Below are 25,296 nucleotides of genomic sequence, written 5' to 3' on the forward strand. Positions count from 1 at the left end.
AGGATTGATCATCGGGATGGATGATGGTACAATGTCAGACCTACATTAGGTTTGATCATTAAGATGGATAATGGTACAATGTCAGACCTACGTTAGGTTTGATCATCGGGATGGATAATGGTAGAATGTCAGACCTACATTAGGTTTGATCATCGGGATGGATAGTGGTAGAATGTCAGACCTACATTAGGTTTGATCATCAGGACAGATAATGGTAGAATGTCAGACCTACATTAGGTTTGATCATTGAGGTGGATAATGGTAGAATGTTAGACCTACGTTAGGTTTGATCATCGAGGTGGATAATGGTAGAATGTCATACCTATGTTAGGTTTGACCATCGGGATGGATAATGGTAGAATGTCAGACCTACATTAGGTTTGATCATTGAGATGGATAATGGTAGAATGTCAGACCTACGTTAGGTTTGATCATCGGGATGGATAATGGTAGAATGTCAGACCTACATTAGGTTTGATCATTGAGATGGATAATGGTAAAATGTCAGACCTACGTTAGGTTTGATCATTGAGATGGATGATGGTACAATGTCAACCCTATGTTAGATTTGATCATCGGGATGGATAATGGTAGAATGTCAGACCTATGTTAGGTTTGATCATCGAGATGGATAATGGTAAAATGTCAGACCTTCGTTAGGTTTGATCATCAGGACGGATAATGGTAAAATGTCAGACCTACGTTAGGTTTGATCATTGAGATGGATAATGGTAGAATGTCAGACCTACGTTAAGTTTGATCATCAGGATGGATAATGGTAGAATGTCATACCTATGTTAGGTTTGATCATCAGGATGGATAATGGTAGAATGTCATACCTATGTTAGGTTTGATCATCGGGATGGATAATGGTAGAATGTCATACCTATGTTAGGTTTGATCATCAGGATGGATAATGGTAAAATGTCAGACTTACATTAGGTTTGATCATTGAGATGGATGATGGTACAATGTCAACCCTATGTTAGATTTGATCATCGGGATGGATAATGGTAAAATGTCAGACCTACATTAGGTTTGATCATTGAGATGGATAATGGTAAAATGTCAGACCTACGTTAGGATTGATCATCGGGATGGATATTGGTAGAATGTCAGACCTATGTTATGTTTGATCATTGAGATGGATAATGGTAGAATGTCAGACATACGTTAAGTTTGATCATCAGGATGGATAATGGTAGAATGTCAGACCTACATTAGGTTTGATCATCAGGATGGATAATGGTAGAATGTCAGACCTACATTAGGTTTGATCATCAGGATGGATAATGGTAGAATGTCAGACCTACATTAGGTTTGATCATCAGGATGGATAGTGGCAGAATGTCAGACCTACATTAGGTTTGATCATCGGGATGGATAATGGTAGAATGTCAGACCTAAGTTAGGTTTGATTTGTTAAACATCCTGTCAAAAGCCAGGGTCATTTAGGGATGTGCTGGACTGCTGGGTTTATAGGAGGTGTAGGAAAGCCAGAGTTCCTGGAGAAAAGCCACCATGCTGCAGTCAATGCCTGGCATTTGTCCCGCATTGGATTATTTAAGCTTACAGGAGACCTTTGGAGTCATATAAACATAATAGGAAAAGGTCCATTGGGAATGTATCTATTAACTTCACCAATGAAATAGATGAATGTATACTATATCATGAACTGGACTTTCTCCTTTCACTTTTTTATGATCTTCATATTTTCAATTAAAATGATAAAGTATACAAATGTAATTTTGACCATAACTGGCACATGTATCACCATAACAATGATATATGTATAGTCTAGTCCCCAGCTGTATAAGTGTATTGTTATGTCAGGTTTCTGCTGTGTTCTGATCAAATTCTTCCATTAACATAAAAACTTTGTCTAATTACCTAACCAGAACATAAATGTCACATTCCTTATAGATTATAACCATTTGTCTTTTTTATAATCCTGTCATCCCATCACAATTCTACATTTACCCAAAAATTGATAATTAAGTGATTTTGTTTTGCCATGTTTTAAATCATCCTTTCAAAAATAAATTGCCAGTGTCTGGTGACTGCCTGGTAGGGACTACCAGGTAATGGCTATATTTACATGGTGGACCACTGAACACTAGATATAACCAGTAAGATAACATAGTTATGTAACTTCTGTATGAAAACTAAAATTTGGTTTTACTACAGTAACTCAGTATGTTTTTAACATTGTATGGGTAACTGGTGTTGCACAGTACAGACAATTCAATTTATAAATCAAATGTTACATGCCTTTGTAATAAATTTATAAAAAACCAACAATGAAATAGTTTATATAGTATCTTGTTGAGAATAAGGAGTGGTGGTGTACAACATCCCAATGAATCATATGTCTGGTAGTTAATGTGGAGCAATATATCTTATTATACCTTGTATTCATTATCAATGAATATAATAATCCCATATGAAATAACATTCTTTCATTATAAGTATTTTGTAGACACAACTCAATATGGTTTTGGGGAGCCATGCTTAGTCACTTAGAAGAAATCAAAATTATAAGTTTTCTACATAGGAATTGGCATCTCTGCATACAACATGACAAAATATGGTTCAAGAACTGGTAGTAGGTTGGTGATTTTTCATAGGAAACTCTGGCATCATCTTACTTTTTAATTATCAGACCAGAACTTTCCTGATCTAAAGCTATCAAATGGTTTCAATATTTTCATCAGTTTCCATACTGATCCAGGGCTGAAATATATGCACCCTAAAGAGTAAACTTATATATGGTATGATATGCCCTTCTAAAGCATCTCAAAGCATCAGAGGTCATGCAGGGAATTCAGATGGGTTAAAAATAAGAGCAATTTAGTAGGGTTCAAATGAGCTAGATCAAACCAATTCCATACCCAGATGAAATTGGGTGGGGTGGAAAGGGTTCATAGTGACTGTTGTTGTGAAAGAGGTTAGAATCAGGGTGTAATGGGCAGGGGAAATAACTGGGTGTAGGGCTATCGGTGGTGCAGATGCGGTGTTGGTGGTAATGTGGTGCTGCTTCAGTGGTGCCATGATGGTGAACACCGAGGACATAAGGATGAGGGTTGGGTATATATATTGGACCAGAGTGGTGTTGTTGGAGTATATACATATGAAGGCTATGGGTACAGTGTTGATTAAGGAAGGGTGTCCAAGTCCGGCACATAAGAACAAATGTCTGTGGGGGGAGGAAGTAGGCATTAGAACATTAATATACAAACCTTGCCCAAAGCTTAATCCAATGGGTATAAGCAGAGCGATTAACAGTAAGTTCAACATTGGAAAGGGTGATGATTTTTCAGTCCTCAACAATCCTCCAGTATATTGTACAAATATCCACAGAATCACAGGAATTTCTACACGATTGATATATCACATGGTTTGTCACAACTCTAGAATGTTGATATGCAGATCAGCTTCTGGGGACACGCCAACATGTAAATTACAGCTCATTTACAGCTCTCCGAGGTACAGCAAGACTGCAGCGTACAAATATGTCAGCCAATGTTGTGTCTATATAATTGATTGGATTACACACCTTTGTAGCCAGGTAAGTACCAGTTTATTAGTCAGGTATAGTGACCGTAGAACTCACAGTTTCTACACATTCACCTGGTCTTAAACAATTCTCATTATCTGCTATGTCTATAGGCGGTTTTTAATGCTGAATTTAAGGTACGAGTCTGAACCGCCGACGTCTATTTTTAATCCTAATTGACAATCACAAGTACAAACTAAACACATGTACAAGATGGCAGCAAATACAATGCCAAGTAAAATCACAGGTATGAAAAGGAAATCATTAAAAAACGAACAAACTAGCCAGGTGATAATCCAGGTGTGTTCACTTCTCGTTGACTCATGTTCCTAACAATCTGAAGATCAACGAGTCACACGAAAAAGGTTTGTCTCCTCATTATAGAATCTACCTTTCTAGACAGGAGAGCTTCAGCCCTTTTCAAATTTAAAATCCCCAGGACGAACGGTGAAAACCTGTTGAAGGTGGTAGTTTGTCCATAGTGTATACCTGTAGACAAGTGTAGAAAAGGTGTTTGTATGACTTATGTGAAATACACGTACTGTAAACCAATAAGGAACACTAGAATATGTGTCTGTCACAGGTAAATAAGGTAATTAATAATTCACATGTACCACACGTGTGTACACAATACCATCGTCCACTGTGGCATGGTAAACACATGCACACCTGTGCAGAGGAATCTTCAAAACTGGACAATGTGGTCAGTTGTAATGCTAATGATGGCCTGGACACCAATAAAATAGATGAAGGTTCAAATTACGTCTGCTACCGGCCTCCACAACAGGTAGTCATTTCAAATGTATCTGGCCGCTAAGCATTCAACCGATTAAGTTCAATTTCACAGTTCAGGGAGCACTCTCCTATGGAGAACAATGACACACACAAAGCGGATGACCTTCAATATTTTAAATTTTCTGCAGCAGATTGCAGTAATTAGATCCAACTTTCATAGAAGGTAATAATTTCCAATAAAAGCCATTTATATTCATTTTTTCTAGCAGGCCTAGGTTTGTTAGAAAGTCCAGAACATTTACAGGTATATATATATACAGCACACGCATAACTATTCCCCAGGTGAAAACTTCATATTCTTCCTGTCACCAATAAGTTAAACATTCAGGTAAAAATCCAAACACATGCTTTTCCAAAAATCAATAAAACACTCCAAATGTTTCTGCTGGTTACATAATTTGGTATTGCCAATGCTAACTCTAAATATGACTTTCAGTTACGATCACCTTTTATAATACCTAAACTACCTATATAGTTAGGTGCACGTGCATAGAAGGCAATCTGCAGCAATAAATAAGTATTACATGTTACTGAGCACTGAAGTAGGATCCTTGTGGTGTTCTCTATATGAGATAGATATGAGTCAGCAGGGATCTTCTTTCACTTTCCTTGGAGACGAAATCAAACACCATGTATGACCGGAATGTTCCTGTTTTGTGATAAAATGTTAGATGTCAGGCACCCTGAGACAAGCCATCTGACCAGTAATGAGCTTGGTGTGTAAACACTGGGTCCAGTATAGGTACATACACCCTTCCTGTCTGCTAATTAATCCCCTAGCTAGCAGGTACTACAGATTAGCTGGACCCCTATTTACTATATGTCCTATCTTCTCCTCTAACTTGTGTGTCCAAAGTGTCCAGCTGCAATCTTGCATGTCCAACAATGCTTTTTTGCTGGAATGTATATATAAATATCTGTCTTCAGGCCAAACTATTGTTTGTCCATAATAATGAAATAAGTGTCCATTGGGGACCAAATAGGGGCAAAGTGGTTAAAAGTACAATCAGATTAACTGAAATATTGCTGAATAAAGCTATTGAAATCTTCAAAAAATAACAATGTGTGATTAAAAAAAATCAATTATACTTTAAAATTTACTTTGAAAACGATTGGACAAATAATCATTGTTGCATGGCTATTTCTTGTTCTCCCTTATGGGGCCCCGAATAGCTGAGGTGGCCCTGGGGCAGAGTAGTTGAGGACAGGTATAGGTAGACTGATTCACTGACAGCTATATCTTACCTGTAAAGGTGCCAACCATCAGGGACAGGTGAGAAAGACAGGTAGTCAATCAGATTAGATAATTAATTAACCTACCTCTAACCAGTATTACCACTTTGAACTGTTATACCTATTGTTTTTTGGTACTGTTCGGATTTATTAAATTGTTAATCAACAGTACTGTAGCTAGGGACATAATCTAATTTATAAGTTTGTATTGGAAGTGTAGTGATCGACATTCACATTGGACCAAGTTGATCATCGGTGACCAGGTGGACAATTGGTAGAGAATTGTTTGGAGGTCCTTGGTTCAAGCCCCGTCTGATCTCTACATGTTCTCCTGTTACAGAATGCTCATTATATTGTCAATTATACATGAAGTTAAGAGTATATATATAACTGTATTTTTAATATTTCCATCTACCCAGGTACACATTCTAAATGAACAGTTATATTTACCCAAATAAAGTCATTTGAAGACTGTGGTGGTAATTGATTTGAGATATTGACAAAAAGAACAAATCTGTATAGCTATACTATGGGTACATGTAAATATACATATATTGATGTTGACAACAGCTGTATCATTGCTATAGTGACAGTAATTTAGTGGTCATTTAATTGTGACAAGAAAACCAATAACTGTCTGACAAAATTACATCATTTATATCGGATGAATTATGATAGCGAATCCTCTGAGGAATTGAAAAGCTTACTTTATAAAGAAAAAGTTATGTATTTCCCTTTGAAATCTCTTAATTAATACAGAATTCTCAAATTAAAAGGACTATTCCCCATTTGAAGATTGTAGTTGTAGTTGATATTAATTCAAAGATATCTTCATATTGACAAAAAAGTTTAGCTAGATATTATGCTCTTGGTAACAGCTGTATCTGATAATGCCAGACAACATTACTATAAATATTACTCCTAGCAATTCAAGATTTCACATTAAGAGATAAAATCACACATGTCAGGTTTCGGTATATACAAACAAAATTTAGACTAGTTGTAGAATTTTAGACAAATTTCAATTATCTTTCTTATTATAACAAGTTACTACAATCCTTTTTAGGCTAAATTTCTTCATTAAATACAACATTGTTGTTTTTCAATTGTTAATACGTTTTACTATATAAAAAGAGCTACCGTATTCGACCCAATAAGCGCCCATGTCCCTATAAGTGCCCCTCCCCATTTTTGAGACCTTGATTTTAATTGCCCAGGCATAAATTTTGACAAAAAACTGAATAGATTTGCATTAATTTCGTCTTATTAGCACTTTTTCAATTTTTAAACGGCCTGGGCGCTTATTGGGTTGAGTACGGTACTTTATAAACAGAGTAGTACAATTACATACAAATATCGACTGCCCTGGGAGTGAACATTTTTTCCCCTGCTAAATCTTAAAGTTAATGGTAGGGCAAAGGAAGGCTAAGGTCGGTAAAAATGGTGTAAATATATCCAGTATAATTTAGTATGAAATAGAAAAATAATTTCCTGTCAAAATTGCTCTGCATGCTAAGAAATCAATTTATATCATATAGTCCTTACATGTCCTCCCTGCCGTGTCAATGTAATTTTTACGCCCCAAACTTCAAATTTAATTTTAGCACAGTAAACGTGCACAAATTACACATGTTTTTATGGCACTCTGAAACATCATGTTTTAAACCAAAAATATTTTCATTCATGATGCTCTAATTTATCTAGCTCATCTAAAGATCTGTCATACAATTAAGTTGATTCAGGATATTGATAAAAGAGTAAAGCTTTGGAGCTAATAAATTTTTTTGCTTGATTATGGTAACAGATGTACCCGATTATTGATACTTAACATCTGTCACTGCTGACTGTGTTTGTCTAGGGATAATGGCAGATAATATTACATATCACATTTATCAAAACTTTTAAAGCATTAAACAATTACTGAATTACGTCATGTAACTTAAGTAATTACCAAAGAATGTATATGCATAGTACATATATGTTTTCCTTTATTAATGTATAAATAACACGCATGTAAGTTATAGTTGTCTACATAGACTTCAGCCAACAAGTTTAGCCATTTGACTTACTGGATTATCTCCCCTTACTTTGAAACTTCTAAACAGGTAATATATATATCAGTTACCAAACCAATAAAACTATAGTTTTACAGATATCTGAATCCACTATGCACACCGACACATTCTAAACACAGATGGCCAGTCAAATGTAATGTAACCTGACAAAATCAACATGATAATCAATTTTACTCGCAATAACAAATGTCCGCATATTTGGAAGAAAAACTTTCATATAATTTTGAGTGGTTTTTATGTGAAGAGATAGGACAGTTAACATAAACATGCACTATCTGATGTGACATAACAATATTTTGTATACTTTTAATGAGAAAGGTGACTTACAAACACTAAATAAGCATTAGTTTTCTCTCTAAAGCCCCAGGGACAGTTAAAAAACTGCTGTGGCATGTGACATTTTAACAGATGGGTGACATTTAAATGAAATGTAAACAGGAATGTGAAAGTTTCTGTAATGATCAGCTATGTTTTTGTAAGCTATTTCATATAATAATTTAATCCCCGCTCTCCTCACTTCATCAAAGGGCCATAATTAGGGACATTTTTTTCATCAATTCAAAGGCTCATAATGCCAATTATTAAAACTCTATATACAACAAAATTCCTATTTCACCAATTGGACACTCTGTATATTAAGATATTTCCACAACATCAATGTGCCTTATGTCCGTAAATCAAAGGGCCATAACTCTGCAAATGAAGTCAAAGTCTATAACTCTGTATACTAAGATATTCTACAACATCAAAGTGCCATATGTCTGTAAATCAAATCAAAGGGCTACAACTCTGTAAATGAAGATTCGTCACAATAACAGAAGGCTCCCTCTTTAGAAGTGCTAAGTTCTATAATAACCCTTTAACTCGGAACGTGAGTCAACGAGAAGTATCAATATACCAATAAATCTATCTATCATTCACTGTTCATACAGTCTGGTGTCACTTAAAAGCACTCAAACTTTACAAACACATTCCAAATACAATATCAACAGCCTTTGGGTCAACATCAGATATCATGTGGACACACATGAGTAGCCAGTAGGTCATCGATATTGACCATTAACAGCTTTAATCAGCTGTGTCTACCCTATCACCCATCCTTAACTCATTATCTTTATGTATACACTGATAGGCCTATATCTCAAGGCCTTTTTTGTACATTTTGTACATGTAGCCAACAGAAAATTATTTTTTAATCTTCAAATGCACTTAAAGTGAAACTTACAAATGGCACATACAATCTGAAAATAAGTCTGATAGTTTTTTTGAGAAATAATGAGTTCCAAAACACAAATGTACCTATGGTAGAATTTGTACATCTGTACAGTAATAAATATTGAGTTCCAAAACACAAATATACCTATGGTAGAGCTTGTACATCTGCCCAGGCATGTAAGTTATCACATTTTTTTATCTTTTATGAATGGTCAGTACTTAATGTAGGCTTTATATCTATATCCTCTGGCTGACCATTACAGACTGGCGAGGTGATCACAGGTGACCATACAGGTGACCACCACATACCAATGTGGCTGAGATTTGAGGTAATTATCACGTCCATATATGGTATTACATAGTAACAGGTCTCGCCTACAGCTCATTTATCACCGTAACTTTGGCCTCAGTGACACCATCACACGATGGCGTCCCTACTATGTGGACACCGGTCAGCCGGCTATACATCATGGTGATATACAGTGGCGTTGTAGTGCAGAGTGCATGTCAACACATCTATAGTACATATACTGATATCATTGTCATGTATCTATGTCACTGCCATCTACTCATCTACCTTAGATCCTCCTGTCCACCAATAAGATGAACCACAACACACATAAACTCATAGCAGGACGTTGGTTCTTAAGAATTTCTGCTTCTGGAGTTTTCTTTTTGTTCATCTGCTATAAACTTTAAAAGTTCCTCTGGCTTCACTGTATATTTTAGGTTTAGTTCCTCTGGCTTCACTGTACATTTTAGGTTCCTCTGGCTTCACTGTACATTTTAGGTTCCTCTGGGTTCACGGTACATTTTATTCCAAAGTATTAGTCATTTATGGATAATTTTTCAGGCTAAAAGGTGGAATAAATCCAGAGTTCCAGTGATATACAAATGTTTAAGTTGGAATAAATAAAGAGCACCTGTGATATTCTAATGTATATGTATCACAAAGGCCTCGACATTGTGGTTATAAACTGGAGGAGGATTTGTAGCAGGATATATCCAATATTATCTGAAAGCCTTTTACAACCCAGAAAGGAGGTAGAATATTTTAAAGATTGTTTTATATCTAAATATAAGTTCCACTACCACACAGCATTTACCCTGTTTGCTATGAAAGCTATACAATATTTCTTGTTCAAAAATATTGATAAAAAGTTGTTTCAAATAATTGCAACATTTTTGCCATATGTCACTAAAATATTATAGGTCAATTTCATTAATTTGAACAATATTAATGGACTTTTTGGCTTCATGTAGACAATATCTTTAGCTTGTTAACATATATATTATCTGAATTAAAATATATTAACCTATACGGGTAAAATATAATTCTTTTCTACACTTTCATTACTACAGGCTCTGATTTCTTAAAAGAAACTTAAGGATAAATTTACTTCAGTCATAATTTTTCATATACTCGTCAGTTAAACAAGGTGAAAAACCAGAGTTTTGACTTTAAACTTAAGCCTGAACTTTTGAGAAATCCAAGCACTTTTTAGCCTTTTTTTTTGAAAAGCGATACCGTATGAAAAATGAAATCAATTTATTAAACTTATTGTGTTATATAAGAATTAAGATAGAAGTTTATGTAGTTACTCAGCTTCCATCATAAACTGTTTAGACATTATCCTGGCCATCAGTTACCGATTAGATATTCGCAGTAGAATTCTAATACTTGAGAGATTATCTCCCCCTAGCTTGCAGATATTTTTGCAGAGACAAAAAATGTATTCTAGAAACTAGCTTTACAAATGCAGCATGACAATTTGTCTATCAAGGATACAAGAGTTATCCCCCTTATTCTTAAAAGTCTAGAAACATGAAAACATGTACATTTATTCTCTGTAAAAACATATTATTTTATATATATAAAAAAAATAAAAGAAAGAAAAAAAGAAACAACACTTTACCTATTTATACAGAGGATTGAAGATATATGATTTAATCCCCAAAATAAATTGATGCATAAGGAAGAGAAAACTTGATAAATGTTACTGAAATTGACATACCGGGTACCTGGTGTTAATCATACTTGTTAATAGAAATACATTTAAGTCTTTCAGACATACTTATTTGCTCTCAAGAAACAATAAAAAAAAATATTATTGAGTGTGTGCAATCTTATCTATTTTGTCAAGAATCCACAGACTGAATTCAAAGTACGATATTATATTTACTCTCATTTACAAAAGAGTGCATACATATACATATAATAACATTTAAGATAAGGTGTGTTGCATTTTTTAGTTGGTCATGTGACCCAGCATATATATGACTTTCATTTGAAATTTGATCAGCTAAGCATTTCTTTATAAATTCACAGGTTCATAGGCCTATACAATACACACCTCTGTATATCTATAAAAACAATTACTGTAGACTTTGTGTAAACAAGCCAGGTCAGTTTTCAATTCAATTAAACTGATTGACCAAAGGTCTTTAAACCTAGCTAGAATAACAAAAACTTAACAGTTGCAAATTTGTAAAGCAAAGATTGTTTTTACAGTGTATTACAACTTGGGACAACCTTGAGGTAACCTTCAGGATTTGTATTACAACAGGTGGCTATATAACACTACAAGAAACAGATACAAAATCCATACCTCTGTCCTGCAGCAGTAACAACTAAGCTAGATCTGTATATATACATACCAATGGCTAACAGACAAACATTTTTTTACAAAAAAAACAACTGTGAATAGTGGTTAAAATGGCAACAAAACATGTCCAAAAAACATCTCTATGCACATCTACACATTGTGACCCACTGAAATTGATCCAGTAGTTTAGGAGGAGTTCCAGACAAATCATAGGGAAGGGTGGGGTATATACTATAACTACTACTTATCAATCCTGCATTTACTAACCTGGACTAAACTGTTATCAATTCTACATGTCATGTTTCAGAACTAACACTTTGTAGTTTCTTCAATACACATTGTGAAAATTCTAGGGAAAATCATTAAACAATTTTCTCATACAGACACCATTTCATGGGTTTTAAATCCAGTTTTTGGCACACAATATCTTCACACTACACAATGTTTATGATTTTATGTATGTTTGGTGCGTACTACATTATATTTATCTATTATCACCTATAGTCTGATTTTATGTATTTTTGGAGTGTCCTATTTATTTAGTATCACCCTAGTAAAGTATGGTAAAAGCCAATTATACATAAGGACTACCTACCTATATATCTTATATAGGTATCTATATACTGATCAAGTCCACACTAGCCAGCCTCACAAAGCTATCATCATCGGAGTGATTTACATTTGGTCATAAAGTAAAACCACTATCTATATCTATTGAGCTGTACAAAAATCTGGTCAAGTGCATGTACGCCTTATAAGGACCTAATTGAGTGCATGCATGCACACCTAATTAGGACCTGATTGAGTGCGTACATGCATGCACACCAAATTAGATTCTAGTTGAGTGCATGCACACCTAATCAGGACCTGATCCACAACATGCATATACACACCTAATAAGGCATGATTGAGAGCATGCACACATAAAGAAGACCTAATTGAGTGCATGCAGGTACACATAATTAGGACCTAATCAAGTGCATGCAAAAACACCTAATTAGGACCTGATTGAGCGCATGTAAACCTAATTAGGACCTGATTGAGTGTATGTACACCTAATAAGGACCTGATTGAGTGCATGCTTGTACACCTAATGAAGACCTAATTGAGTGCATGAAGGTACACATAATTAGGACCTTATCAAGTGCATGCAAAAACACCTAATTAGGACCTGATTGAGCGCATGTAAACCTAATTAGGACCTGATTGAATGCATGTAAACCTAATTCGGACCTGATTGAGTGTATGTACACCTAATAAGGACCTGATTGAGTGCATGTACACCTAATTAAGAACTGATTGAGTACATGCATGTACTCCTAATTAGGACCTGATTGAGTGCATGCATGCACATCAATTAGGACTTGATTGAGTGCATGTAAACCTAATTAGGACCTGATTGAGTGTATGTACACCTAATAAGGACCTGATTGAGTGCATGTACACCTAATTAAGAACTGATTGAGTACATGCATGTACTCCTAATTAGGACCTGATTGAGTGCATGCATGCACATCAATTAGGACTTGATTGAGTGCATGCATGTATACCTTATTAGAACCTGATTGAGTGCATGCATGCACACCTAATTAGGACCTGATTGAGTGAATGTACACCTAAGTAGGACTTGATTGAGTGCTTGCTTGTACACCTAATTAGAACCGGATTGAGTCATGCATGTACACCAAATTAGGACCTGATTGAGTGCATGCATGCAGGTACACATAATTAGGACTTGATTGAGTGCATGCATGTACACCTAATTAGGACCTGATTGAGTGCATGTACACCTAATTAGGACCTAATTGAGTGCATGTACACCTAATTAGGACCTGATTGAGTGCATGTACACCTAATTAGGACCTAATTGAGTGCATGTACACCTAATTAGGACCTCATTGAGTGCACCTAATTTGGACCTGATTGAGTGCATGTACACCTAATTAGGACCTAATTGAGTGCATGTACACCTAATTAGGACCTAATTGAGTGCATGTACACCTAATTAGGACCTAATTGAGTGCATGTACACCTAATTAGGACCTGATTGAGTGCATGTACACCTAATTAGGACCTAATTGAGTGCATGCATGTACACCTAATTATAAACTGATTGAGTGCGAGTACACCTAATTAGAACCTGATTGAGTGCATGTACACCAAATTTGGACCTGATTCACTGCATGCATGTACACCTAATTATAAACTGATTGAGTGCGAGTACACCTAATTAGAAACTGATTGAGTGCGAGTACACCTAATTAGAACCTGATTGAGTGCATGTACACCAAATTTGGACCTGATTGAGTGCATGTACACCAAATTTGGGCCTGATTGAGTGCATGCATGTACACCTAATTATAAACTGATTGAGTGCATGTACACATAATGAGGATATCATTAAGTTCAGGATCTCCTTCACAAAAATAGCAAAGTGTGGCATTATTACATTGGAAATATTTTGATGGTCTTTGCCTGATTTCAAACTGAATACTGTACATATGTTTTTATTTACTTATCTTATACTCTAAATATATATGTTCCTACTATCTTTAATTTGCAGCATTAAATTTGTAAATGCCAAGATGTAATAAACAGGAAGAGAGTAACTTACCTGTAAAACAGCTTGTCACTGGACAGGTATCACCCCACAACACATTGATAGGCTCAACATTACTGTTGTTCCTGAAAGAGATTCCGGGTCCTTCCATTACACACCCCGTCAGGTGTCGTCCCACTTGGATACCGGCACTTCCCCCAAGGTCTGCATGCCAAATACTCTCCCGGTATGTAGTATTGGCTATGCTTACATTTAAAACAACATTTCCATATAAAACAACTTCTAAAGCTAAAACATTTAAAACTGTTCGTTGAATTTTCACATAATAAAAATCTTTTCCTATTAATGAATTTCCATAATATATAAAATGTTCTTCATTTCCAGTCTTCCACCGGAATTCCAATGTTCCATTGCTATTTAAATCTAGTGATAAAAAATCGCCGGTGGAGCCCCTCTGATAGAGGAGCTGGCCCCCAGAACATGTCCTGTAGCTGAACGCTAACTGTGCCCCAATTTGGTTCCATGTAAAATTTGTTCCACGGATTTGTAAACTGGAATTCATTGACACATTAAAAAAAGCTACCCTGCCATTTGTTGTTGCTTCAGTCGGTACGTCCAATAGGAAGAGGAAAAAACCAAGCACTGCAAGAAAAAGAAAGAAAACAAAATCAAAACGATATTATAAGAAAAAGAAAGAAAACAAAATCAAAACGATATTATAATGGTTATTCATAGCTTAATATTTCAAGATAATGCCAGTAGCCTACTAAATCGCAAGAATATCATTTCCCTCAGTAATAATCATCTACATCTTATATGAATAACAAAAAGGTAATTTTACAATTTCTGTGGTAGCTAGATTGCCAGAAAGCTTACTCAGAGCTCAGAGGTTGTGTGTGGTAGAATATCAGAAAGCTGGCTCGAAGCTCAGAGGTTATGTGTGGTAGATTGTCAGAAAGCTGACTCGAAGCTCAGAGGTTATGTGTGGTAGATTGTCAGAAAGCTGACTCGAAGCTCAGAGGTTATGTGTGGTAGATTGTCAGAAAGCCGATTAAGAGCTTAGTGATTATGTGTGGTAGAATATCAAAAAGCTGGCTCAGAGTTCAGAGGTAATCTATGGTAATTTGTCAGAAAGCTGGCTCAGAGTTCAGAGGTAATCTATGGTAGATAGTCAGAAAGCTGCATGGCTCAGACCTCAATGGTTATGTGTGGTAGATTGTCAGAAAGCTGACTCAGAGCTCAGAGGTTATCTATGGTAGATTGTCAGAAAGCTGGCTCGAAGCTCAGAGGTTATGTGTGGTAGATTGTCAGAAAGCTGACTCGAAGCTCAGAGGTTATGTGTGGTAGATTGTCAGAAAGCCGATTAAGAGCTTAGTGATTATGTGTGGTAGAATATCAAAAAGCTGGCTCAGAGTTCAGAGGTAATCTATGGTAATTTGTCAGAAAGCTGGCTCAGAGTTCAGAGGTAATCTATGGTAGATAGTCAGAAAGCTGCATGGCTCAGACCTCAATGGTTATGTGTGGTAGATTGTCAGAAAGCTGACTCAGAGCTCAGAGGTTATCTATGGTAGATTGTCAGAAAGCTGGCTCAGAGCTCAGAGGTTATGTGTGGTAGATTGTCAGAAAGCTGACTCGAAGCTCAGAGGTTATGTGTGGTAGATTGTCAGAAAGCCGATTAAGAGCTTAGAGATTATGTGTGGTAGAATATCAAAAAACTGGCTCAGAGTTCAGAGGTTATCTATGGTAGATTGTCAGAAAGCTGGCTCAGAGTTCAGAGGTAATCTATGGAAGATAGTCAGAAAGCTGGCTCAGAGCTCAGAGGTTTTGTGTTGTAGATTGTCAGAAAGCTGACTCGAAGCTCAGAGGTTATGTGTGGTAGATTGTCAGATAATTCAGAGCTGAGCAAGGTCAATATTGTGGTAGAATGTCAGAACTAAAGCTTACAGCTATAATACTTGGCCACAGTGACTCAGAGCTGAGCTTATATAAGGACAAGTAGTAGACAACTTCACTATATAGCCCAGTGTTGACCTTTTATATGGGCAATTTACTTTGTAAGTGGTAGACTTCACCATTGGTCACGATGGCCTAGATATGAGGTTACGGTTACAGGTATGTGAGCAGATTATCATGATCAACACTTGACCAAACACTCACACTTGACTCAGCTGGAATCTGAGCTGAGGTGGCCATGGTAGCTCAACAAAGAATGAGAGACACTCAGCAATACTTCAGTAATCACTATAGAATCAGATTTTATTAGGGGCTCCTTGATTATTACATTAGAAATGCAGACTGAACAAATCTATCTGATATATATATTTCAGTACAGAGTTAAACATACAGGTCTCTGTTGAAAACTTTATCTAATCTTACACCACAAACTAAGGACTGTTTACTCTGTAAATTAAACTCTAGTGGTCTGTAAGATAGTGTGTTTTATCAGAGGCTGTGCTGTAGATAATGAGACACCTAAAAAATAGCCACTAACTATAGAGTCACATAACCACAATAATACTGTTATGTCAGACACCTTAACCACTCAGCCACCATGGCCGAGAGGTGGAGGACTAGTGGTAGAATGTCAGACACTTTAACCACTCAGCCACCATGGCCGAGAGGTGGAGGACTAGTGATAGAATAACAGACACCTTAACCACTCAGCCACCATGGCCGAGAGGTGGAGGACTAGTGGTAGAATGTCAGAAACTTTAACCACTCAGCCACCATGGCCGAAAGGTGGAGGACTAGTGGTAGAATGTCAGACACTTTAACCACTCAGCCACCATGGCCTAGAGGTGGAGGACTAGTGGTAGAATGTCAGACACCTTAATCACAACGCTATCGTATGAACAAAATATGGAGGGCTAGTGGCAGATGTAAGCACCTTAACCACTAAGCCACTGTGACCTAAAGATGGAGGACTAGTAGTAGAATATGTTAGACACTTTAATCACTCAGCTACCATGACCCTGCACAGGGGAATGGTAATAGTGGTAGAATGTCAGACATCTTAACCACTCAGCCACTGTCACCCTGAGATAGAGGGTTAGTGCAGTGGTAGAATGTCAGACACCTTGACCATTTAACAGAATTAAAAGGTAAACAGTTGACATGTAATTATATAAATACCAACATGAAATCAAGGCATTTTTATTGTTTTTGAACACCAACACCATTTTTATTGTTTTTGAACACCATTTCTATTATTTGTTAACACCATTTCTATTACAGTAAAACCCCTATAACTCGAACAGCAGGGGACCAGGTCAAAAGTTCGAGGAATACGGGGTATTCGACTCATCCGAGGTTGGTCACGATCGACAGTTGAAATGTCCGGTCTCAAACTATGATAAACAATGCACGGCAATGACATGTTAAATTAATTACCCTATCTTTCAGCATTTTGGATTTCTTTATTTAAGTGTTTTATTGATAGCAATATCAAGTTGAAAAAAAATTGTATATCATAAATTTAGCGTTTGAAAAAGCTAACGAGAAGGCCCTAAATCAAATGTCATTCACAGCAGAGTAAGCGATCGTCATCTAGGTCAATGTACAATCCATATTGGTCAACAAGGAGTACATTTTCTATTATTTAATTATGACAAATAATTTGAAACATTCACAAAATACATACAATAAAGTTATGAACCAGCATATTTACGGACACAAAAATGATATATATAGAAGCGTATAACGTTGGGTTACATGCATGTGTTACAAAATACAATTTACGGGAAAAGATACGGAACGTATTGATAAAATGTACTTTGCATATATCGTTTGATATCGTTTACATCTTTCGATAAATAACATTGCTGTTAGCCTGTTGAATGAAACCAACAAAGAAATTTAAAAAAATAAACTTTCATATTTAGGCGGACGTCTTCCGCATCTTTTGTCATTTCACAATGCGTACTTTCTATTAACACGGATCAACAACTTCCGTATTTTCGTATTTACAGCGAAGATTATTAATAGAGAAACATCTATAACTTACTGCCTTTTCTGAAATATTCAAATAAAGTTAGCATCAAACAACGGCATGCGATCATGTAGGTAGGTAATAACGACACCGTTAATCCCTTAATTACGAGGAATAAGGGGTATTCGACGAATAGCTGTTCGAGCTATCCGGGGTTTTGTTACATAGATTATATTGGGAGACGGTCGGACCGTACGACCAGTTCGACGAATAGGGGGTATTCGAGGAATCCGGGTTCGAGTTAGAGGGGTTTTACCTGTATTTGTTAACACCATTTCTATTGCTTGTGAACACCATTTCCTTTTGTTATACCTATATATGTGATACCAGTTTGTTAGAAATATTCTGATACGATCAAAGTACAAAGTATCCTCCAGACACCTTTTTCATTATCACTGCAGCAACACTGCATGCTCGAGAGATTTTACAGGAAATAGAAATAAATTTCATGAAATAACTAATGACTAATGAGGTTTTCGATGACAAAAAGATGATGCATAAATAGTAGTTGTAGAGTAATGGTATGACGTCACCAACAGTGAGTTAACAAATACGGACCATTATCTCTAATGATCATGTGTGCCCATTACACAATGGCATAAAGAAGGCTTTAACTATTCTACAATACTGTATTGTTTTAGGATAAAATAGGTTTAATGACCTCCAGCAACCTTACTAAAAGGTTCATATATATTTGTGATATATCTTAACGAAAATCTTCTATATTGTATTTCCTGATTTCAGTTGAAGTACAATATTTCATCTCTGTTATATAATACATCATCAGAAACCCACAAGATGCAGAATGATCGCTGGAAACTCAATGTATTTCCAAGGCCTGCCTATGGATAAAAACCATTTAAGACAGGGATTATCACTCAATTACATTTAATTAATACATTTCTTAAACAAAAACAAATCATGTCCAAATCGCAATTTGAAAAGTAGCTACTGCGTGTAAATCGACTTTTTATCTTGTCCATTGAATTTCGCTATTTCCCTTTTAAAACAATTAAGTTCACGATTTCCAAATAAATATTTTCAGATTTGACAATTGAATGCTAATTCCTATCAATAAAGATGATGTGGATATTAGTTTGTGGAAATAAACTTTCGTGAATTCACTTGGATTGCGAAATTTGCAAAAAGTAAATGGCAGGCGAATGACAGTTGGTTTACATTACAGTCTACAGAAAATGTTCACGTCTGCTGTAAGGAAATTAGATACCATATTTGACCTGATTAACAGATAAATTGAACATCGAAATAAGCTATATAAGATGATTTTTATAATATAGGGAGTAGAGGTTCCAAAATGGAAGATTAAGGTGTATCTACTATAAGGTTGTACTTTATAATTACTATGTTCCTATCCCCCATCCTCCATTCCCCACCTCACCTAAAATATTAAATACCACATATGGATAGAATATATACATTCACATAAGTATCCTAAAGATTTCAGTAGTCTATATAATGCAGACTATACCCATGTGACAGCATATCGATACCATCAACAAACTTTAATTGTTGTTCATAAACAAATTGATCGAGCTACAACAAGTAAGTAAATAATTGTGTTTCATTTGGGATAAAAGCCTATAATTTGCTCTACCTATACAACAGATGTGGTCTATAAATACTGAAGTACTGTGTTTATATTGAATTCAACCTAAACCAAACATGCAAGTCAACAAAATTGTTTACATATGGCTGACAATAAACTGTGATAATAAACCACAATTATAGGACTATTTAAACTTAAGACATCATGTTCTGATCTTAAAGCAACTTTCTCTAGAAAACGGTTTTAAAGGGACAATTTAGTCTAAGAGAACATTAAAATTTGTACATATATCGGAAAATACCCAGTTCTAATGGAAATTAGATCAGTCGGTTTTACTGTGATATGCCAGAAAAGCCCATAGTAATGAAATGCGTATGAAATGTTCAAACTCGCTTGCTGGACGCCATTACACATTGTGGTCGAACATCTTGTATGCCGAACCCTATCCCTTGCTCTTAGGGTAATGCTACTTTTGTTTAAAACACCTCAAATCGCCCTGCCAGTAGTGTCTTTACCTTATTAGGTGAAATGTCTCGACTAAAATATCATTTTATCGCCTCTACAGTGGTTATGTAGTTCATTTGTTTAACGTGCGTGACTTTGGCTCGGATATAGGTACAGCGTACATATTTTATCTGCTTAATCGTATTGATCAACAATTTGTAATTACAATAGTATCAATTAAAATACTAAACAATGACGTGGAATTTATCAATATTTTATGTTATATGCTTCATAAGAAATATAGAACAATACATTTATGCCATGTTTTCCTTCTTGGTTATGTAAAATCATTATCCTGAGTGAATTGTCCCTTTAAATAGTATATGTGTATAAACCATTGAAAACAAAATATTTGATTATAGACACAAATAGGACAGTATTCCCATGACCTCCACTCTTGATAAAGAGAACTTAACTTTTGGTCATAACATTTTTGGTTAAGACATTTTTAATTCCTAAAAGCATGTTAGATTGTTCAGAATGCAGTTAAAAAAATCAATGGATATCAATACCAAATCTCTGTCCTGTGACCTCGACATCTACATATCTAGAGCTTGACTGAAGATGAACACCATTTTTTATTTATATGTCCAACTTTCCATGATATTCGTTCAAAACGAATTAAACTACCCGGGAATAAAAGTAATAATAGCATTTGAATTTGAATTTGCATGACTGCATTATTAGCTTAAAGCCATGTTGGTTCAGCCCGTCAAATGTCAATTATGCATTTTCTATACCTCTAGGTCATGAGTTTGAATCCCATGTAAGGCGCCACTTGCTTATTGGTAATGATTACTGACCAGTATAGTTAGTCATTTTTCTCCAGTTACTCTGGCTTTCCTCCACCATCATCGAAACCTGGTGTGTGCATCCTTAAAATAACCCTCCCTATTAGTATGGTAGGTCCTTAAAACTTTTTATAGTGCTATCTCACTGTACTAGCAGGCATGCTGCTGGAGACACCAGACAGTAACACCACATTCTAGCTGTTAAATAATACTGACAATATAGGCAAACCAAAGTTTGTTAACTATAGTGTTCAATGTATTTTATGGACAGGAATATTCATTGTTAACAGGCCTATATAAGGACAGCACATGACTCTAATAATGTCTAGAACAATTGTTGTTTTCCTAATCCTCGTTTTACAGAAACCATGTAGAAAATCGTTTAAAGTTCTAACTCCAGTAATTTTCTGTTATATAGCCATGTCCAAACAAGTGCAGGTTTGCTATAGTATAGTCCCTTATCAAAAGTCGCACAGCTAATGATATGTACAGTCAGGTATCCCATAATTGTCTTTCTATAGATATGGCACACTGGACCTAACATAATGCACCCTTTACACATAAAAGTTTTACCGATTGCAATTACAAAATCTGGGATTGATGAGTTTGTTGCTGTTAATTAAGTACATCCATCATTGCAGCCTCTGCTAGCTAGAGCACCTAGCTATTGACTGACCAATCATTAGTGACCTCTTAGGTGGTCTCTGTTTTTAGATTAAACAGGTAAAAAATACCAATAAGTACTCGCTTGGGAGCCTCTTGTTAAGACAACAATATAGATAACAGCTGTTGTCAAACCAACATGTATTTTAATGGGTCACCTCTTCTTTAGAAACCTATATTTGTCATCAATACCCCCTACAGAGGCACCTTGTTTAGAAGACTCCATTGGTTATATAAAATCAATTTTTATTTGTACCCCATGGGGAGGCTCTTTGTCCCCCTAGGGTAGCCTCTGGTTTAGAAGAGATCACACAGGTAACTTTAGCTATATAGTAGTGAGTACCAGCAGACCCCCTTCTGCAGCCTCTCACTAACCAAACACAGGTAACAGATCTTACTGTCATTAAAACTACCCCTTGGAATGGCCCCTGTTAAATTGACAGACCCCACCTCTGTATTGGTCCTGTTAAATTGATATTTGACTTCATTTATTTGATCTCAGGTAAGATTCTCACCTGTAATATATAATCTATTTAAGGCTTATCACCTGGAATGTTAGGTATGTCATTGTATAAGGCCAACATTTACAGGTAAATATTGTAGTATAGTCAGTTCTAGAAAAGTCATAAACCTGCTGATTATAAACTTGTGTGATTAATTTCTATTGACAAACTTTGGGTTGATATATCTGAGAGGTACCCTAGTATATGATTTTGAAAATTCATTACAAACAGAACTAATTTATTTAACCGTAGAAGTTTTAAGACACTTTCATTGTTCTTTGAATATAAACATCCCATCCAAAGTCAATATAAGGAATAGGGAAACATCTGAAAGCTACTATACAATGAATCTATTAAGTTTCCCTCACCCAAACCCATCCATCAAAAGGGTAGATGTAGCAGGTTTGTTTTTCTGTAACACCATCTCACCATACACCAGAGTATGCTAGCTTCCACACTTTGCACAAAGAACATACCTATATACATGGACGATATCAACTAAACATCACACTCATATATGCATAACGTTTTCCCTGGGAAACTACAAGAGATAACCAGCTGTGTAAATGTAACATCACCATTATTCCAGTACTTCTAAACTGCAGTATACTATGTACATTCTACTTGCCTTAAAACTCTCTTACATGTACCAGATTGTACATAAATCTTGTGACAGTGAGTGAGAACAAGACCATTTAATTTGGTGATCATGCGATCGATGGAAATACAACACATACAATCTATCATAGCTAGTTTATGATGAAGTTGAAGCTTTTTTCTTTAAATGAAGATAAACAGTCAAAAGGTAGGTCACAGTGACCTATATTACATATGACTCAATAATATTCAACAAGGTGACCCCATATGTACCTATAATTACTATGTAATACCATTTTGAAACCTTCAATACACAATCTTTTTTTAACCGATAGATCAAAATATGAATAACAGTGACCTACTTTTGGTGAATCAGGGTCGCAGACAGATGTTGTAGGAGACTGCGTTGGGGTCAAGATTTTTCTCAGATGTATGTAGTGCAAATAAGTCAACGGTAAAGATTAAAGAAGTCAGTGACCAGCAACAATACTTTAGTTAAATTGTTAATGAAAATATGTACAATAAGGTCTTGTGTGTCAGGAAAATGAAATAAAGGCAATTTAGATAATCAATTAAGGGATAGATGAATAGACGTAACTATAAAGTACAGACCCCAACCATCTCCGACAAAAAGCCAGTTCATAGAAACAATTTGAACTTTCATAAAACTATTGCACAAAGAAAGCCAATTAAATTAGTTTGCAAAGAAGTCAATTTAAGAAACTAAAGATTTTCATATTTTCAGTCAGTATTTAATTAAGGTTAGTGAAACTGAGGCTTCATTTAATAAGGGGGAGCTCGAGGGGCACTTATAGAGATAGGGGGTTTATAATGAAATGATACTTTCTGTGTGTGGTACAAATTTTACACTATAGACTTGCATGATGCCTTGTTTATCACGGGTTTAGGGATCCCTTGTCATCCTGTCTTAGTACGTAAAGCCCTTTGTTGGACCAGAATTTAATGAGCTGTTCATAGTTGAAGACCCACTCCAGATTCCTAGGTGATAGTATACAACACCCAGACATTGCCATCCTGTAGATATAAAACTCGTGTAAAAGTGATTTGGATTTGAACTACATGCAAGTTTAATATTTGTGATTCAAAATAACTGAAAAATTAGGGAAGGGGCATAGATTATTTTTACCTGCATGCACAATATTTTATCATTCTGCCATGATTATCACTTCAATAAATTTGGCTCCGGAACAGACCGGCCCCTGGGTTATAAGATAAAAGGCCCAATTTTACCAAATCTGCCAGTTAATTTTAGTAAGAACATTCTGATACGTAATTATCATGATACTCCCACAGACTAACACCTTTATGTCGAGACACAACATTTCAATGATTGTTTCCCTCCCTGGACGAGTTAATATTTGGTATACAAATGTACTACAGTATAATTATAAACATCAGCTATAAGCTCTAGGTTTCCATTATAAATAAATAATATTTCAATTTGTAGACATGAAGTACTTTAATGTTAAGCCATTATTGATATTTGTCATTGAGGTTGTAAACACCTGTGAGAATAATCGATGGAGATAGATAGAGCCTCATAGCCACATAGACGACACTAGCAGCTGTGACAGAGAACAACCCTTTCATAGAAACCAGACAGGTCTGAAATTTAAGACATACTGAAATAACAGACACCAAATTGTCTCCTGAAACAGATATACTCAGTACCTTATAATTATCAAGCTAATTGATATAAGGGACCTTAAGTTTATATACGTAATAACAATGGTTTTTAGGCCTGTTGGTAATTAAGAAGAATGAAGATCAAGGTTGCGTTTGAACAAAATTGATAACTCATGCAGTCAAAAATACTGGATAGCAGTTAAGACTGTTTATAGGAAGAGTTACAGACATATAACAACACCCCATGACCAAACTCATACCCGCTAATGTCATCAGTAATGAATCTTACCCTCAGGTAGGAGAGCAATTAAAACCTGTTATTTCTGAAGAGATTTGAACATATCCACTATACCTACAAATGTATGCATGATCTGTATATACATATACCAGGTATAGGTACTTAAGGTTTCTAACTAAACCATGCATCGTGGCCTTCACCCAAGTTGACATGACAAAGCCAGCTGAGTGTGTATCACTGGGGAGTAGAGAGCCTTGATTGATGGGTACATAAGTATAGGTAAGGATATTGACTTATTGATAAACCAAACAGTGATGTATGTGTGATTATCTGCTGGATATACAGCCTCTATACTGTTTATACGTACTGTAGTGAATTAAAAGTGAACTACATGCAAGTTTAATATTTGTGATTCAAAATAACTGAAAAATTAGGGAAGGGGGCAATAGATTATTTTTACCTGCATGCACAATATTTTATCATTCTGCCATGATTATCACTTCAATAAATTTGGCTCCGGAACAGACCGGCCCCTGGGTTATAAGATAAAAGGCCCAATTTTACCAAATCTGCCAGTTAATTTTAGTAAGAACATTCTGATACGTAATTATCATGATACTCCCACAGACTAACACCTTTAAGTCCAGACACAACATTTCAATGATTGTTTCCCTCCCTGGACGAGTTAATATTTGGTATACAAATGTACTACAGTATAATTATAAACATCAGCTATAAGCTCTAGGTTTCCATTATAA

At 35.7% G+C, this 25,296-nt stretch overlaps 1 protein-coding gene across 1 annotated transcript in view; it reads right to left on the bottom strand.

Moving 5' to 3' along the window:
- Positions 1 to 25,296, bottom strand: part of LOC138320455 (protein crumbs homolog 1-like) — a 103,561-nt gene that overhangs the window by 71,688 nt on the left and 6,577 nt on the right. The window contains 1 exon segment of the mRNA XM_069263415.1: positions 14,095 to 14,682. Within this exon segment, the coding sequence (XP_069119516.1) occupies positions 14,095 to 14,682 (588 nt within the window).

This window comes from Argopecten irradians, chromosome 4 (genome assembly GCF_041381155.1).
Source record: "Argopecten irradians isolate NY chromosome 4, Ai_NY, whole genome shotgun sequence".
Lineage (NCBI taxonomy): Eukaryota > Metazoa > Mollusca > Bivalvia > Pectinida > Pectinidae > Argopecten > Argopecten irradians.